This window comes from Cyprinus carpio, chromosome A23 (assembly GCF_018340385.1).
Source record: "Cyprinus carpio isolate SPL01 chromosome A23, ASM1834038v1, whole genome shotgun sequence".
NCBI lineage: Eukaryota > Metazoa > Chordata > Actinopteri > Cypriniformes > Cyprinidae > Cyprinus > Cyprinus carpio.
In genome coordinates this window covers 14009950-14029878 of record NC_056594.1, presented here as the reverse complement: position 1 = coordinate 14029878, position 19929 = coordinate 14009950, and the positions used below count along the sequence as shown (strand labels likewise).

General features: G+C 35.9%; 1 protein-coding gene across 2 annotated transcripts in view; it reads left to right on the top strand.

Moving 5' to 3' along the window:
* The first annotated feature begins 3476 nt into the window (after positions 1 to 3476).
* LOC109047935 (disco-interacting protein 2 homolog B-A-like) overlaps positions 3477 to 19929 on the top strand; it is a 49643-nt gene continuing 33190 nt past the window's right edge. For both annotated transcript variants that reach the window (XM_042713253.1, XM_042713252.1), the window contains exon 1: positions 3477 to 3745. In XM_042713253.1, coding sequence (XP_042569187.1) covers positions 3655 to 3745 — 91 coding nt within the window. In that variant the 5' untranslated portion in view covers positions 3477 to 3654. The remainder of the gene's footprint in view (positions 3746 to 19929) is intronic.

Genomic DNA, 19929 nt, shown 5'->3' with positions numbered 1-19929 from the left:
GTTAAGATGGACATTAATTATTAAGGCTCTAAGTAGTCTTAGACTTTTTTGCCCTGTCTTTTTCTGTTTTTATTAGTTATTATCTAACTTTTATAACTCTTGAGATAAACCCTGCTGTTGTATTCTTTATGGAATCCAGTTTCCGCCACATAAGAGAGAGGAAAAAAAGGTTAATAATTGTTACATAAAATGTCAATATTTAGATATTTAGATAGATACTAAGTCATTATAAGATTAACTGATTAAATGACTATGATATAAACTATTGACTAACAATATGTTATATAGCTATTTTTTATAAAACTCTGGTTGTAGTAAATAGTGTTATATAAATTAAATTGCCTTTGCCATAAAACATCAAAAATATGACATAAAAGTATGACATAATTATCTATGAAAAAGTCGAAAATAGAACAAAAAAGTCATAATTATAATAAATATTTGAATTATGGAATAAAAAGTACACAAAGAATTTGACAAAAATTTGAAAATGAGAAAAAATAAATTCTAAAAAAAGATGTATCTCCAAATTACGACTTGGTATGTCATAACAATTCATAAGATAAAAGTAAAAATTTACCCCAAAAATTGATAAAACCTCATAATTATGACAGAAATCAGAACTTAAGTCAAAAAATAAGAAAAATCATAATTTAGTTTTTCCCATAATTTTACCTTTTCTTTCGTAACGATAACTTAGTATGTCATTATTATGACAATTATTTACAATTTTGACTTGTCATAATTTCTCATTAAAGACTTTTAATCTCATTATGAAATTTTGACTCTTTGTATGATAATTGTCAAACTTTATGTTATGTATTTGATTTGATTTAGTATGGTTTTTTTTTTCTTTTGTTGTGTGGATTGGATTGGATTGCTTATTTGTTTGGTTTGTTTACAGAAATACAGCCCTAGTGCCTCTGTACCCTCCCATTCAGTCACTTTCACGATTACCTGACTGTAATGGTTGATATCACAATGCTTTGTAACACTATTGGTTTCTCTTATTGCTTATCAACACATTAACATACACAATCCATCATAAACAATTAGAAGAGATGAGGATTCTGCCTTATGAATCACATGAGTGCCTCTTTTTAGGTTAACCTCACTCCATGTGGCTGAGCCGACTGGTCACCTAGCGTTATTCAGGCATCTGTCAGATGTTAAAAGCTTTATCTGTATCATCAGACCTGGGGTAATTAATTAACAGCAATGCCTTTAATACTTTTCAAACAGCAAGAGAGCACTGCCCTTAATTTTAAGCATGCTATACTGCCACCTGGATGTAATAGGGTGCTATTACATGTAACTAGAAAGGCTGCAGGGAACAAAGAGTATCCAGTTCTACTGTTGTTTGAATGCTTTTATCTGTACTAATATGTTTATCCAAACACATGGTAATTTTATGCAATATCAGACACTTTTAAAAAATAAGGCAGCATGTAATCAAGGGACTAAGATGTACTGTTGTTGCTCAATGTTTGTAACTTGAACTTTCTTTCATTTTCTGTTGTTATCTGCAGCTTGTAATGCTGCATTAACACAGTCCAAAATGTATATAGGCCTGTCAGAATGCACTAAAAGACATTTTGGGTTCATGTTTTTCAGTTTGGTGTCTCAAGAGATTGTCAGCTACACTTTTAAAAAGCATATCAAGGTTAACCGATATCTCACAAATGACTCCTGGTTTAAGTGCTGACCCTGGCTTTTCTGTTATATTATCTGCTGGCACTGTCGTCATTAAGCCAAACCCGTTTAGAGGATTGTTGATCTGAAATGAGCAGAATGGAGAATTTTTAGCTTCAATGGCACTTTTTCTAAGATTTTGTTTTTTTCATTGTACGCTGCCAGGACTATACAAATTACCTGTTATAATAAATCTTTTTGTGTGTTTGTGTGTTGTAAGACAGAAATCTTTTGTAGACTTTCTTTTCTCATTCTGTTTTGTTCTTCTAACACTTTGTACTCAACTATTTGTAGTTATTTTTATTTGTATAGATTAATAAGAATGCCTGATTCCCCTTTTTACTGATAGTCACTTTAAAGTTGTACCAGATTTCTGTTTTGATGGACGTAATAATCAATAATTCCAAATTAATGCACAATTAATTTATTATGGAATTAGTTCATGCAAGTCAAATTGAATGCAGTTTCCCTGAGATAGATTGAACAAAACAAAATTCATTTAGAATAGGAAAAAAAGGATATTGTAGAAAATAAAATGCTTCAAGTATATGTCTTTAATGGGAAATAACCTCACTCCAAGTTGGACTGATAGTTGTTGGAATTGTCCTTGTAATGTACATATGTGTACCATATATATTTTACAGTTTTTCATGCATGTTGAAGTGAACACAGTGCTGCAGTTTTGATTAAACAAAAAACAAAACACAAGTTTTTAGTCTCATTTAGGCACAATGAAAGATTGTACATACTTAAAATGTTTTATATAATTCTTTATAATTTTGTTTTCATATAATATAATTGGGCAGAGTTTGATTCTTGTCATTTAGAGATTTATTGGTCCACTAAGCTAAACTTCTGAAATCATTTTGAGTACATCAAGGTTTTTTTTTTTTTTTTTTTTTTTTTTTTTTATTAAACAGTTTTTTTTTTTTTTTTATACAGATTTTCCATACAATATATATATATATATATATATATATATATATATATATATATATATATATATATATATATTTTTTTTTTTTTTTTTTTTGTGATACCAAAAGTTTGGTATTATATGATATTATATTGACTTATATGTTAATGGTAATATATGATTTAAAAATTTTATGGAAAATCTGTATATTTTTTAGATTCAACCTGTTTAATAAAAATATACAATAATTTTAATAATAATATATACAACATTTTGAATATCAATAATATAAATTAACTCACTCAAAATAGTAATAATCTACCTGTATATGTAAAATATTTAATATTTTTATATAATGGTCTTATATTATAAAATATACATACGATATGATTTAAATATCAGTAATATAAAAGTATCAGTAATAATACACACATATATAATGGTAATATGTATTTAAATAATTTTAAATGAAAAGTAAATACATAACTATATTAAAGTAAAAAATATATGTATTAATATGATGTATTAACATGTACTGTTTCTTATGCACCAAACACTATAATAGTTTATTTTGTAAAATATACATACATTTTAATATTATATTTAAAGATACATATAAATACACAAATCCATTTTTAAAAAATATATTTAGATGTATTAAAAAATATTTTTTCTTATGAACCAACAAGTTTTTGAAGGTAAAAGTACTGTGGTGGTACAATGGTATAGTGATCTTTTTGATAGTCTATGTATCTAGTACATAACAGCATAGTACATGTCCAAGGTGGGATTACATCCTGTCGTGTTGCATGCCGCTAGAGGGCGCATGCGTGCTGTCTCGAGGTGTGTGTGTGTGAAGGTGAACGCGATCACGTGACCGCACAGTGCAGTTGGTGAGTTCTTCTCACAGCATGGCGGAAGGAGTACTTGTCCGGATGGATAGTTACTCACCTTTAAATTCATGTTCTCAGTCTTGACGGGAGGATTTCGGGCTTTCGAGACGCATTTCATCACACTTACAACAACTTCAGCGTATTTTCACGACGATGGCAGACCGCGGTGTGGATTTGGCAGCTGTAACAATACCGAAAGAGGTTAGAGATCAGTTGGCGGAGTTGGAGCTCGAGCTGTCTGAAGGTGAGAGATTGAGTTATCGCCTCAGCCTTAATAATGTTAATAATATTAACCTAATATTTAAATCCCACAGTCGTATGGCGCTTTAACAGACACACATAAGCTCAAATGGATGGCTGTTCTACTGTTTTTGTGTTAATGTTTGAATCTTCTCTGTTTCTATTCAAAGAATTTCTTTTCAGACAGGCTGTATCTTAAAAACTAGCGAGCTGCCTGCCTAGAGAGAATGTCTGCTTGTCCAAAATGCAGTTTCTAACGTTCCGAGCGCGCCTGTGATGCCCAGACATGCTGTCTAGGTAGGCAGCTCACTAGGTTTCGAGTCACAGCCGGAGTGTGTCGGCAGAGATTATGAATTTTCCTTTCTCAAATGTGCTTTTAAACTGGTGTAAATGAAAGAACCGAACGCGAATGAGAACTAGAATAGCAATGCTGCAGCATCCGGCCGTTAATTTCACCTCAAGAGACTGAGACTATTGTTTGTTCGCTGATCTAGACCTCAAAGAAACAGCCCTTGACAGGTAGACTAGACACAACACCGTAGTACAGAGACACATCGAGTGCATATGGATTCATGTATGTTACGGTCTTTGTTGTTCTCAAAGTCATTTGTTTTAATCTCGGAGACGTTGTTAAAGGGGCATCGCTTTTGCTGTGTGTGTGTGTGTGTGTGTGTGGATTCGTGTTGTCTCGAGGTTTTTTTGTTTTTGTCCTGTTTGCACACACACACACCTGTCAAACACACCTTTTCTGTAGTCAGTTTTTTTCTCTCTTTAGTCATTATTGTAAAATGATGATTATCCAATTTGATTTTACCATTGTTTGATTTTTGTAAACTTTTTTCAGCCTTTAGAGACTCGTATTAGCTTAGGGACCTCATTATTAAATGTACTTGTCAGTTACTACTTCAGTTCATTCAGTTCAGTTTTATATGTAGTTTATAGTTTTATTTATCTCTGTCATTGACACTTGACAGTACAGTACAGTTATGCAATGCATTTGATGGAAGACAATACTTTTTGCATATTGTAGAGAATGTATACACAACAGTTCAAAAGTTTGGGGTCTGTAAGATTTGTGTATTGTTTTTTTGAAATATTTTTTTTAATGCTCACCAAGGCTGCATTTGACACACAACACAGAAAAACAGAAATGTTTATATTTTATAGATTTATATATATATATATATATATATATATATATTTTTATTGAAATATTTAATATGCTGTCTATTCACAGGATTTATAAGTTTATTCAGTGTTCATGACATCACAGCAATGGTGTTTCATGCACCGTCATGTATCTTCTCCCCGTCCTGTCATCCGTCTGTGAAAGGCAGTACTCATGTACTCATTCACTCTGTCAGAGAGCACTATGTGGGGGAGATGTGTTGGTTTTCAGCTTAGTAATAGTGTTATTCAACTGGAAGCATTTCGTGTGTGGGCCACGCTCTCTAACAACTTGTTGAGGTGTGCAATTGCTTATCAAGAAAACCAGCCATAGAAACTGTAACACAACATTTTATGACTGTATGATGACATACTATAAATTATGACCATATAATTACTGATGACCGTTGAGCTAGGACTGCACGATTAATCGAACGTGATTAATTGTCATGCACATTTTGTCAGTAAAGCCGTTTCTGTGATTAGAAGTGAATCTCCCATCAATTGCTTTCAGTTGGAGCAGCATTTACTACACAGTGGCGTAGTTCTCTGACAATCTATGCAAAATCACATTCATAACACGATCTATATAATCGTAGGTTTATGAAATCGTTCGTGATAATGACAGCTGTTTGCGTAGCTTGTCAGTGAACTATGACTCTGTGTAGTAAATGCTTCTCCATCTGAGAGCATGTGAAAATACCACATTTAATAACATTTTTACTCCAAACAAACTTCATAACGTCAGTCGAGTGTTTGAAATAAATCCTTCTGTGAGATGATGTGGCTTCTTAAACAGAATAATAAAGGCACACAATATTTCATTGTATTCTAAGCAGTGATAAAGGCTATGTCGATTAGCATTTCATTATAGTCACGTTGAATCAATGAAAGCAGTTAAATCTGTTTATTCAGGTGCAGGATAGGCATTCCCTGGATTTCTTCTTCGGGGCATATTTGAATTTTCAGGGCGAGAGCACCCTCTGGCCGTTGGATGGAGATTTACTACTGATCACAGAACTCAGTGCTTCACTGAAAGATACACATGACAATCGTAGCTTCTGCCTAATCACAATTAATTGCCTTTGCGATTTAATTTCGATTAATTGTGCAGCCCTACACTGAGCCACGTTTTTTTTTATGGAATAGTTTACCCAAATGTTGGAACAAGAAAGTCGTACATCTTTGCAATGACATGAGGGTGAGGTAATCATGTTCATTTTTGGATGAACTGTGTTTTAAACCACTGTTTTGCATGTGAACTAGAGGTCTGTGACTTTAGAGAGTGTGTGAAAACAACATGAAAGCTCTTGCAACTTCGTGTTTAGTGGAGGGCTTTTAGCGCCCTTTGGGCAGGTGAGTGATTTGGAGTGTTTGGTCAACAGGAGGGTGGTTGCAGGCTCCCTCTCCCCCTCCTCCTATAGGAGCAGCTGCCAGTCTCGGCTGTTGCCTCCCTGGACGGTCACCTCCCCACTGGTGTGTCACAGTCATGTCCCTGCTTCTCCTCTGCTTGTGCCATCTCTTTTTCTGTCTCTCTCGCACTTGGGCGGACTAGTTCCTACAAATATGACTCAAATGAATCACTGCTCACTGACCAATCAAAATACACCTAAATTCAGCACAAGCACTTTAATCTGTCCCATAAACTGCCAAGTAAGTAACACTGTCAAGGTCCAGGAATGTATGAAAAGCATTGTCAGAATAGTCCATATGCCATCAGTGATTCAACCGTAACGTTATGAAGTGACGAGAATACTTTTTGTACACAAAGAAAACAAAAATAACAATTTTATTCAACAATTCCTCTCCTCTGTGTCTCTCCAAATCAGCATAGTGCCATTTTGGCAAATCTGAGCAGTATGTAGGCAGCGTACACTCTTCTGTGTTACTGCTCAAATTTGCCAATATGGTGCTACACTGATTTATTCTGACGGTGCTTTTCATACTTTCCTGGACCTTGACACTGTTATTTATTTGGCAGTCTATGGGACAGTCTCAAGCCTTTTGGTTTTCATCCAAAATATCTTAAATTGTGTTTCGAAGACGAACAAAGCTGGTTTGGAACGACATGGGGGTAAGTGAATAATGACACAATTTTCATTTTGGGATGGAGTATCCCTTTAATACCACTGTTTAATGTGATCTTAAATTTAAACATCAAATTAAAACCCATATCGCATAGGAAGACTTGGAATTTGCTTTATTTTAGTTTTAATTTCCTTCAAAATATTGCTTTGGCTACGTATAAACTAAAGTCTGTCCACGAAATGTCTTATTAGAAACATTTGTACACAAATAAGCAGCTATAAATGTTTAAATCTATTAATTAAACCGATTAGGTCTATTTTCCTGACATCCAAATTGAAATCTGAACCAGCGATCCCTGTAATGATTTTAAAAAACCATGAATGTCTGGAAAACTTTTGGAAATGCACTGTCTGAAACTGTACGAACCCTGGTTTCTGAATGGCTGTGTATAAGGTGTTTGTGCTGTTGCCATCTCTTACGTCTGTCTCTTATTTCTGGATCCATGCGTGGTTTCCACAGGGGCACATATTGACCTTGGAGGATAGAGATATTTCCCATTACCATGCACCACTGGGGCTTTTTACAGTGAAAAAACTCTGTCCAAATGATCTCCTACATAATGACCTAATTCTGCAGGGTTGTAGTGATATTAGTAACAATAGGCACCATTGAGCTGATCTGGACTATGGTGATTTTGATCTGAACTGGCATTTGAAGCTTTCAACTGAAACTTTTGTGTCCCAAATGACCATCTCTGAGAGAGAAGACATGGACTCAGTCTGCAAGCGTGCGTTTGTCTGCGGTCATCCACCCTATGGCCTCCTAACCAAATGAGGCATCCCATCAACAGTTGTAGACTCTTTTGAACAAAAATAACACCTTGATAATCTCTATATTCAAGTGAGCCCTAATTCTTCTGTCTAGTAGTGCTTGTACACCTTGTAATAAAACCAATGCAGTCATCCATGAGTCATGTCAAGGTGTTACAGGAAGTCTAGTGCAGCCTGAATCTGCTCTTGAATGTGTTCCACTCTTTGACTAACCGGCTTAACGTGGAATTGAACTCAATGAAAAATAATTCATGCTCCTGGTGCTGTTGGTCAGAAGATTTTTAGCTCTCTAATCTCTTCTAAATCGTTTTAGAACAATGGACAATTAGCCTGCTACCTAACCAAGCGTCTGAGCATCATAGCATGGCTCCTATGGTGTGCCAGCTTACTCAGATCACTTCTGTTCTTTTTAAATCCTGGATTGTTAGTGGCCTCTGTGGACAGCTGTGATGTGGAACTAACGTGTATAGTCTGTTAGTATTGATTGCTGTTATGAAGAGGGTTGAGTTCAGACTTTCTGCAGTATGGAGACTCAGTGCTTTACTGCTGCCATACTGATGGAGGGGGCATGTTATTGCCAGCTGCTTCCTATCTAGGTCACAGAGTGACCGAACATGAACTGAACCCTGTTCATTTATGCTCTGAGTCATTCTCTCTGTTTCTTTTACTCTGTTAAACTGTCCACTGACCATTAAGGGAAGCCACAGATATCTATTTTTGCCACAAAGTTGTTCCTCTTTTTCTTCTGTTTTTTTTTGTGTATTCCATCAAATTGTTCTAAGCAAGACCAAAGGTTTTTTTTTGGAAAGTCACAAAAAAGGTCAAGACATGTTTGAGCAAAAATGAGAGGAACAGAACTATAAAGAAAATAAAACCTTTTTTGCTTTGACATTTTCATGAAAATTAAGCACATTTTTCCCCCATCAATTCTCAGTAACCTAATGAAACTCTTATTCTTATTAATGTTATGCAAAAAAATAAAAAGTACAATATTAGAAATATGTATTATATTATATATAAATCATTATAAACATAAGCATGTATTTTATATATAATATAAAATTTGAATGTGCATCATAATCGTTTCTGCCTTTAACCCTCTGGGGCCGGCTAACGCAAATATGTGTTTTGAAGCATTTTCTCCTGATAACCCTGAAAAGAACTTAAATTACACTTTTAGTTTTGATCGTACAGATAAGAGCAATACATCAATCGAATCTGTTAAGGGTCTACTTTTATTTGTATACACACATAATAACAACAAAACTTTGTGTATTTATAAAATAAAGAAAACAAACAGGGTGCGCTGTCTGCAGCCTTGGTCTGCGGTGATCTTCATTTAGAAACGCGTCATTAAAATGAACTGTAACTCAGTGACTACTCAACACAGAGACATGAGAGAGATATCTATAGAAAACTTGACATGTCTACTTTTAAACCAAGAAAGTTCTACCAAAAACAAATATTCTGTGATAAAGTAATCCATATGAAAACAACGCGATGTCCGTCTTTCACGTCTCCCTTCATTATATCTAATGTGACCACGCGCCGAGCGCTATTGGCATTATAATGATCCACGTGAAGCTCGCGCCGGGTAAATACCCCATAACAACAAACAAAGCAGCAAGTTTTTTACATTTTACTTTTCGCTTCGCGCTGAGAGGAATGAGACTGAATTCAATGCAGAAAAGACTTGCTGTGACAAATAAGAAAGAATTCACCTCAAGAACCTTTGGATTATTGATACAGCGGCTTGATCAAGCAGAGATCATAAACATGAGTAAGTCTCTTTTTTTTATTATCCTACTTGTATTAGTTTTCACATAACCTATACACATTTTACTAGTTAGACTTTTTTCAAACTATAATGCCTGACTAAATGTATAATCAAGTGAAACATTATAAAGTTTCATTCACAGCATCTAAATGTCTCACCATGCCAGGATGTTTTTTTTATATATATTACATAAACAGCAATACAATAAAAAAAAATATATTGTTGCTAGCCTAATGTCAGTAAGAATGGTTAGACTAAACTTTACTGAGATAGGCTATTCTCTGTTCCCGAATATAGCCATAGATGTTTATAACTATATATATTGTATAGGCCTACACATCTGGCTGAAAGGCTCATTATGCAGTTCATTATGCGGGCCTTTGTCTTCTCAGGTGTGAATCACAGCATTATGCAGGATAGTTGATGCCTTCTCGCATATACCATTCCTACACAAAGTGTCTTAAAAAATGTAAATCAATATATTGTTTTCTGTGAGTGAGTAATCAAGATGATTTTCACATAATTTTGAACCAAAAACTCTAGGCTTCAAAATCTGTTCTCAAAAGTCTTGTGAACAAATGTTCTTTAGGTGTTTTATTGTCTTATTTCAGTGACTTCAAAATTGTAGTTTTTCACTAACCATGCATAAACGTTGCTTTCTCAAAAACACAATCATGTACATACATGCTGCTCTCATATTATTGTAGCCCAGTTTGTGCTGATTACAGTGTTATTAGACTTTAGCCATGTATATGTCTATAAGTAACTGAAAAAAACACAAATATCAGGGCATGACAAAACTTCTCTAGGTCCCCAAAACACCCTCAGGCCCCAGAGGGTTATAACTGTATTTTAATCTAAACATTTTCTTTACTCACTGCTGGTGATTAGAATTTTTTCATTACTGTAATCAAAATTTGTGGGAAAAAATAAGCTTAATTTTTATGAAAACAATGTCAATGCAAATTTTTTTTTGCCTCACTAAAACTAGGCCTCATTTTTTTTAATGCAAAATTATTATTCTTTTTTTTTTTTACTTTGAGGTGTAATATGATTCTTTGTGAGATTTGCTCTGAAATGTGCTGACATCCAGCGTCATGTAGGCTCTTCATTTCAAACATGAAGACTTGATTTTCTGTAAAGCTGCTTTGAAACAACATGGGTTGTGAAGAGTTCTATACAAATAAAAATGACTTGACTTGAAAATATGGTCAGTTGACTGTAGGCAGTTTTTGTGTGGCTGAGACTTTTGCGTGCAGATGTACCCTGTCCACATGAGTACACCGTCACAGTTCCTCTTTTCTGTAAATGACCTTTTGTTACACATTTTATGGAGGAAAGGTTTGTTACATACTTGTTGGATAATCAAATGAAGTTTCTTAACTTTAAACACTTACAATTACACAAATTTAATTTCATTTATAACAAAATATCAAACCAAGGGCATTTATTTGCTAGAATGTTTTATAAACTATAAAACAATTAATATAGATGTTCAAATGAAGACAAACTGTTGGACATGTTTGTTTACACATCATTTGGTTTGATATTTCATATCCAATGCAAATAGTCAGACGCTCTTAAGTGTCTAAAAGTGTTCAAGCCCCGTTTTGGGCCATCGTATGTGACCAAGTTCTATCAAGGGTTGCATCCTTGTCAAACTTAACCTCCAGTCTGTCCTCAGGAGATCTGCTTTCTTCATATTTATACCGAGCACTATGCTTAGACAGATGGGACATGATCCGATGTCCAGGCTTCACACAGATTCCCTTTCCCTCAAACAAAAGCCCAGAGCCTTTTTTGATGCTGGTACTGGGCCCACTGGGTCTGCTCCCTCAGCATGGGTTGTGTAAGGAACCGGTCCAGGCTGCCCTTTGGCTGTGAGTAGTTAATGTTGCATCGCTGTGGTCTTATAGGGGGTCGGGGCCTGTATTATTAACATGCTTCATTAAATACCATGAGGCTTTGCTTGAACCTCCCTTTACTGGCACTATGCGAACCAGGGTGTGTACAGGGGAAGTGGCATCACACTGCTCCATCAGTGGAAGTCAGTGTTGTGGTATAACGGAGCTATGCGCTGCCAAGGAAACACTCATAACTTACAACACAATGCGCCATCCATGAACAGGATATGGACTCCTTATAAAGAAGATATCTCAAAATATTTCCTTGCTTTCCATGTTTGAAGTTAGAAATGCTAGAGCTGTGACTGTTCAAATGTTTGGGGCCAAGGTTGTTGTTTTTTTTTTTTTAAAGAAATTGATAATAAAAATTATTTCTGAACTATCATGTGACACTTAAGACTGGAGCAATGGCTGCTAATAATTTAGCACTACCATCACAGGAATACGCTTTATCTTAAAATAATTTAAAGCACCAAACACTTTTTAATTAAAATAATATATCACAATATTACTGTTGCACTGTGTTTTTGTTCAAATAAATGTAGCCTTGGTGAACATAAGAGACTTTCTTCATGATCTTACTGACCACAAACAGAATTCCACTGATTTTACTTCAGAAATCAGTGTGAATACATCTGAAGAGTCTGTCTGGGTCTGCATATTACCACACACTTTTACACATTACCTCCTGTTTAGTTTCCAGCATGGCTCGCCCTGATGAGCAACACTGTGAACGCTGTCGGTGCAGAGAGCTTAGCCAATCATAACAAAGGTCATTTACATATAGAAGTCATAACAACAGGCTTTTTTTCCTTAGATTTATAGATAAGATGGAAAATGAAAACTGCACGGTGAAAGAAACCTTGACTAATGACATAAGTGGACTTCTTTGGAAAAGTAAAATTATATAAAATGGCTTCTTTTGGTGCTAGAAAACAATAACTTGCAAGACTCAAGTTCATGTTATTTAGCAAGTTTTTCGCTGATACTTACCAAAAAGTACATTTTTGGTTAGTTAAGTCCCCACAAAGTTGTTTAGCAAACTTCTTGCAGTTGTTAGAGGGAAAAATCTGAACATTTACAGACAGATGAGTGTAGAAGTCAAGAGCTTTCTCCAGTCCTCGGTATGCTGCTGTTCCCAGACCTCAGCCTTGTTTACAGCTTTTATTCAAAGCACCCGGGACACTCCTGTTTTTGTATCCCTCCATCCTGCGCTTCCCTCCAGGGAAAAGCGTTTCACACGCGTTCAGACTGTGAAAACCTGTTTTCCCTGTGTTTGTCCTGTTGTTTTTGCTTGATTTGCACTCATGCCTTGTGGGATTTTGCTCTGCACTATTCTTTGAGTAAAAGCACATTGAATGAGATCTTACATTTCAAGAAAGGAGGGACTGTAATCTCACAGTTTAGACAAGCACCGGATTAACCTGAGTTTTGAGCTCTTGATGCTTGACATGTGAGCTGGAGTGGTTGTTTTGCTGGGGTTGCTCAACCACACTATTGTCCTGAAGGCCCAAAGTTAGTGTGAACTGGCTGGCAAGTGCTGACATATCCCTCCTGAAGTCCCACGTACATTCACTGACATCAGGTTTCAGTCAGGGCTTCTTTACAACAGTTTGTTTGACTTTAGATCTGTCTGACTGTTGTGATATGGTGAAGGGGAGGTTCTGGGTCGAAACTTGGTAGGTTTGCTGTTCCTCTCAGATACGTTTAAGACTTTCACGACTCATTTGTGGGAGTTCTTGCGTAATATTTTTTTTAAAATAAAACACAGCATAGTTTAAGTTGTTTAGTGGTTGACTAAATGTGCAGCTAAGAAGAAAGCCAGGACATTTTCTTTCCATTTTAGTAAAAAAAAAATAAGGATGATTGCTTTTCAAACACCACTAATGAGCTTTTATTTTCCACAAAAATATTTGAAGCCATAAAACGTGCATTATTCCATGAGGCTTTTGGTTGATGCCATTTTGATGCCGTTAAGCTCAAAATGACTAATTATTGGCCGACTAATCAGTCAGTCTATCAGTAGTTTTATTATTCTGTCAGCAAATGACCCAGTAGGGAGTGAGTCATAACACTCACGTTCTCTTTTGTTGTTGTTGAGTTGCTTTTCTTGTCTACTCGGGCCCAAGTTGTTGTGAACTGATTTTAACCCATGAGTAATGAAAAACAGATTTAAGGAACAGTCTACTGAGATAAAATTACCTCTCTTATGTTTTAACAAAAGTTCAGCTCTAATCCTCTCTCCCAGATCTTCCTCCCCTCCCTCGTTTCCTCGCTCTGTCTGTTCTCTGTTTGTCATTGTGCTGGAGTCGGGCCTGCTGAATCAGATTATAAGCACTCAATTGTTGGTGGAGGGTGTCGCCATTGTTAAGCATTTTAGCAGGAGCTCTACATGGTCTAATTTTAAATCCAAGTGAACCACAGAAGGGCTTGCAAGATGTTGTCACCTTTCAAGAAGGCCAAAACTTGGGATATATATATATATATATATATATATATATATATATATATATATATATATATATATATATATATATATATATATATATATATATATATATATATATATATATATATATATATATATATATATATATATATATATAGCCCAAGATCTCTAGTATCTAATGCCTACTTATCCAGATCCAAATATTTCCTGGTTGATAGGCCTGCACTTTTTTTCTCCTTCAATATGCTGCTTCTTTTGGAAAATAACACAAGTATAACATTACAGAATTAAAATGGGTTGTGAATCTGACTCAACGTGACTTTTTTTTGGTTGGTGCAGTAAGGACAAATTCAAATTAATACAAGATCTACGTTTATATATGTAACATGTAGGTATCCACTACCTAACTCTGACTCAAAGACATGTGTGAGTTTCTTTAGTTTAGTTTACAAGGACTACATAAGAACAAAAGCTGGAGATACTTAGAGGTGTGGTTTTACAGTTCCCTGAGCTCTGTCAGCAGTTGAGATGTCTTGGCACTTTGCCGCATCATACATCGATGTCAAACATCAAGGTTTTTCTTCGTGTGATCAACAATTTTTATTAACATAATTAAATCTGGGGATCAGTAATGGATTTCTAAAAGAAGGGAGGGCTAACCTGCCAGTCACCTGTTTTTATTTGCTGTCCTTCATTTCCTGGAAGATAATTCCCATAAATATATAGCTATTGGTTTCTGTGTCAAATGACTCATCTACTTGTCTGTAAGTTCCACCTAAAGGTGAGTGAGGGTCGAGAGAGTGTGATGCCATGAAATTGTAAAAAATGAATGAAGATCTAGCATGTGCCTTTTTCGCAATGAAACTCTCCCTTCCTCCCACTCTTCTACTGGTGGACACACCCTGTTGCTCGGGGACTTATTACATGTTTCCAACGTGTTGGATGTAGACCAGGATGCATCAGAGCTTGGCAGCTCAACCAATCCCATGCTGCCTTATGATACACTCCTGATATAATGATCAGCCAACCTTTGCATATATCAGTGTGTATTTACAGCGGTCTGAGTAAACATATCCTGAAAGCAGGGCTTTCCCCTCCTGGTCATGTTTAATCAGCTATTTTCTTACAGGGCTGGCCTCAATGATGTCACAGTTTTCTGAGTAAACAGTTTGGAGTGAGCAATGCTCACTCTCTTGGGAAACTGTTAGTTTGAAGCCGAAAATCCAGTTTCCTCCCACTATAGTGAGAGTCTGATTGTTTTAATGAATGTTCTGAATTTAAATTTGGCCGTGAGAAGTCATGTTGTAAGAGCACATGAATCTGTGCTTCCTCATGTTTATGTTGTTTTGAAGACTGGCTGGTTTCTTGAGGGGAGTGGCTTGAGAAATATAGCTTTAATGTGGCATAGCTGTGTTTGAGAAAGTGAAATTATTTTTTTATTTTATAATCTTGGCTGTTTACAGACTGCGCACCAGTTGAACATTGAACCCAAAAATGTTCCTAGCCCAAAAATAATACACTTCAATGCATATTTAGGCCTTAAACATAACATACCCTGTGTTTGGGGTTTTCAACCTTCACAGACCCAGGAACAAAAAGTTTCTCAGTAACATTTTATAATAACAAGGAGTGTACAATATATTGAGACCAATGTAACTCTGCCATAGGGCTAAATTGCGGCTAATATTTAACCCTTTAAAAGCATTATCTCTTGAAGAATACTTCAGTTAAAATACTTCAATTCTCATCTCATTTATTCAGCTTCTCATAAATCTGTCTGTCACAAAATGAATATTCAGTTCAAGTTTATTTGTATAGCGATTTTTACGATACAAATTATTGCAAAGCAACTTTACGGAAAATTAAGTTTCTACAATATTTAGGAGTAGCTTATCAGTGGTGACTGTCAGTTTATGCGCATATGGCAGAAATGTTCAGAAAAATCAATAAAAGACATAAACAAACAGACGATTAACACTATTAACAGCAATTATGCAATCAAACTTATAGCAAAATGTGGTAGAAATATATTCATATTTCATGCTGTAACTTATGGTGTTATGTCTAAATGCACATAAGCATCACAACATTTATTTGACATTGAGCAAAAACTATTGATTTTGAGTTTGTGTTTTTTATATTATTGTACATACATTTCATTAATGATACTAACATTACCTTCTATAATGCTTAATCTATGCATGACCTTGAGCTTGCATAGACAGCATTTGTCTTCATAGAATGTTTTGTGCCTTAAATGTTGGTAAGGCTAAACATCGTTAAAAAAAAATTATTTCATAATTTTTTTTTTTTTGTGGGTTATTAGCCAAAAATGATAAAGCTCTTGAGTCACACTATTAAAATACATGTTTTCGACCAATCAGAAATCTTCTGAGCATAGAACAGGAACATGTGCCCATTGCCAACTCCTGCTGTTTGTTTTGTATGTGTGAGTGTGAGGTGGTGTATCCACAGCCCTGGTTGACTTTAACTGGCCTGTGTTGAATGTGTTGCATAACTGTAGCTGTTACCCACTTGATGGGTTTGTCTCTGAATCTGTTTTCAGATATCAGTGCAGTTACACAGAATCTTTGAGTCAGTGGTGTGGCGTTGATTCCGTCGTCTGTCACGCCAGACACGTCTCAAACAAAGCCCTCCAGACATCCAGTTGCGACATTAAACCTTTTTTCGTCTGAAGAAGATTTAGATGTCATGCATGCATATTTGACCCAGCATACTTTCTTATTCACTCTGGGTGTCATACGTGGATAAAATATAATGACCTGTCTGTTCAAGTAGATTTTTTAAGCATAAAAATATTCATACAATGTGACTGGCCTAGACATATTTTTCTTTTTCTTTTGAATTTAAGTACTGTGAAAATAAATCTTATTATTATTACATTGTTTTAATTTTGTTTTTACCAAAAGTGTCTAAAATAAATTGTAGCCTAATATTAATTTTTTTTCCCATTATTTTTCCTAAATTGTCATGCATAAATGTTAATACGAAAAAGTATGTCATACTTATAATAGGGTGACCATACAACCTCTTTTTTTTTTTCCCTGACGTGTCCTGGCCAGGATTACTAAATGACTAAAATGTCAAGGTTTTAACTTTCTTTTTCTTATTGACATGCTCTCTACAGTCCTCATATGCGTATTTGCATTGCTTTGACCGTTATCTGTAGATCCCACCTTCTCACATGCCACAATTTGTCGACTATGTACAGTGCCTACATGCTATTGGTCAAACTACTTTTCAGAATAAAGACAATTGGAAAACAAAGCCAAAACCTGGACATTTTAGGCATTTTAGAGATCAAGGCCAGGACTTGTACAAGAAAAAGAGGAATTATGGTCACCATAACTTTATAATCTATTGAAAACCTGAATTTGAACAACTCATTTCTGTGTGTTTTGTTAGCATTTGTGTGGTGTGCTGAGACTCATCACTTTTGTGAGTGTATATGAGATCAGGTTTAGCAGCAGTGTAGTGGAGTGGTCTTGATTTGTGGATGTTCTTGGAGGCAACTTAAAGGCAGAAACACATGTTTTCCCATGACACTGCCTCTGCTAGAGGATTTACAGGGTCACTGAGGTTACTGAAGCCTTATTATGACCTTAGAATCTGACCTTGACACTTTAAATGACTCCAGTCAAGCCTGGATGAACCGGACACATCAGCTCTGCTCCTGCTTCAACCTACTGTAGTGAGCTGCCTCACTGGCTGCCTATATAGGCAGCTGCCTAGCATCCTAAAGGTCAACTCCATAAGTCACTGATTTGAAATGCTCTACACAGTTAAATAGCACTCATTTTGCAAAGCGCAGGGGACTGAAAATGTATTTTATTTTAATCAGGAAGATACACGTGGAAAACACGTTATTTTCTTTCATTTTTAATTTATGCTTTTCAGTAGATATTTATTAATTTTTTGTGTGTATTTTTTATTGCGCTTTTTGCAGTGCATTCTGGGAAAGCATTTTCTATAAGGGATGCTGCCTGAGAATTCAGCCAAAATTTCTTAGGAGTCAGCACAATTAAGTTATCTATTTTTTGGAACAACCTTAGGCTGTGGCCACCGAAGTGTTTTTTCCCGAAGCTGAATTGTTTTCAATGGGAGCGCCGTGTTTTTTAAAAGGCCAGGAGCGTCCAGAGTGCTGAGAGTCTTTTTCACGCAGAGCACTCCGGAGTTTTTTTTTCGCTGCAGAAAGTTGAAGAAAGTTCAACTTTGGGTAAAATGCATCACAGTGGAGGAAGGGCAGGACTAATAGCAAAGTCATTTTAAGGCAAGTCATGTCACTCAGCGACTTTAAAGATTAGTGATTGGCTCTTTTACTCAGAAGGTGGGCCTTCGTTCGATAGAAGGGCCATATTGATCATTGCATTTTTCCTCATTCAAAACTATATGAGTGACACGTCTTGGGTATTCTATAGGCTTTGCTAATACCGATCAACTCTCACACCCTGGTTGTACTACGACTGAACTGAACAACAATGGACAAGTTAATATTGTTATGAAAAATAAGGCTTGGAGAAAAATTTAATTCACGATGCATCTTCCCATATTACTTCAGTGGGTATTGTGTATCACAGCAACTGCAGCGTCTCAACTGGAAAAAAAAAAAAGCGTTCACAGCTGGGTGTTTTCAGCAGAGTGCCTGGCGTTTTCAGCTGGCTAAAAATGCTTTGGTGGACACTCTGCTTTACTACTGGGCCTATGCCTAAACTGCCTCTATAGACACCTTATTATGTTTTGAAATAAAGCACTCAGCTCTTAACAGTTCCATTACAGCTTCTGTATGAATCATCCATCACACATGGTGATCATATGAATGTAGTGTTGTTTAGTAATTTTCATATTGTTGTCAGTGTAATGTATTATGACTGTTGTGAAAGTGTTTTGGGGAACTGATGTGGGACAGAGTATGTTTAGCAGAAGTTAAAGTACCATAGAGGTTTCATGGAGAAATCTGGTTTGGGCTCTAATGAATGCTGTGGTTTGGGGAATGGGCTGATGTTTTTGTCATCGAGACCAAGGGAATTTATGGAGGAGAGAATCATGCTGACCCTCAGCAGTTTAGCTCTAATTCAGGCTTGTCCGTTTCTCTCACGGCCCTACAAGTGAGCCCCCCAGGGTCCGTGTTCATCTGCATTAGAGAGACTGTAAACCTCACATGCATAAAGTACACACGAACACATGTTCTTAAAGTCTCCCAAAGCCACACCCTTGCATGGCCTGTTCATTAGTCTCTCTGGGGAAGCTTACCGAGGTGTAGTGTCCTGATTTAGCTGGTTAAATGAGGCCGGAGCCCCATAGGGACGTGTCTGCAATAGACTGAAACAAGGACACACATACTTATCAAAACTGAATTTGCTGTAATAATTTTAATTTGAAGCAAAAACAGAATGGTCTGACTTTAACTTTGTGAAATTATGCTACATAAAACATCTGACTGAGTCCGTTCCCCTCAAAGATACATTCATATAAACTCCTACCCCCAATTGTATTGTGATTTGTTTAATATCTCAACCGATTTGAATCGTCACACATTTGTATCGATTTTCAACCAGCTCGCTGTGCATTGTTACATCACTAGCTGTTGCATATTTAATTTAACATGTTTTTCAATGATGATAACACGTTTTCAGGGAACAAGATTTGCAAAATATTGGTATCTTACAGTTTGAACTCTGTGGTATTGTTTTCCTTTTTTTTTGGACCGGTATACCACACAATCTTAACCCGCCCTCCAGCTGGTAGCTGCAATTCAAAATGAATGACTCGCGGTTGCTTTGTCACTGCAAATCGCTGTCAGAGTGAACGCCCATGTAGTGCCATGACTCACTTTTGTATCCTGTGTTTGATTTACAGTGGCTGTTCTTCCATCTATGACGTGTTCATATCTCAAAGTTTTCTATCAGAGAGTGTATCGTACCATTCACACAGTCGCATATTATTATTTTAGCACATTCAGTGGAAAATGCTCCCCCAACTTTTCGTTTATTTAGAGGATTAGTGGCTAAATTC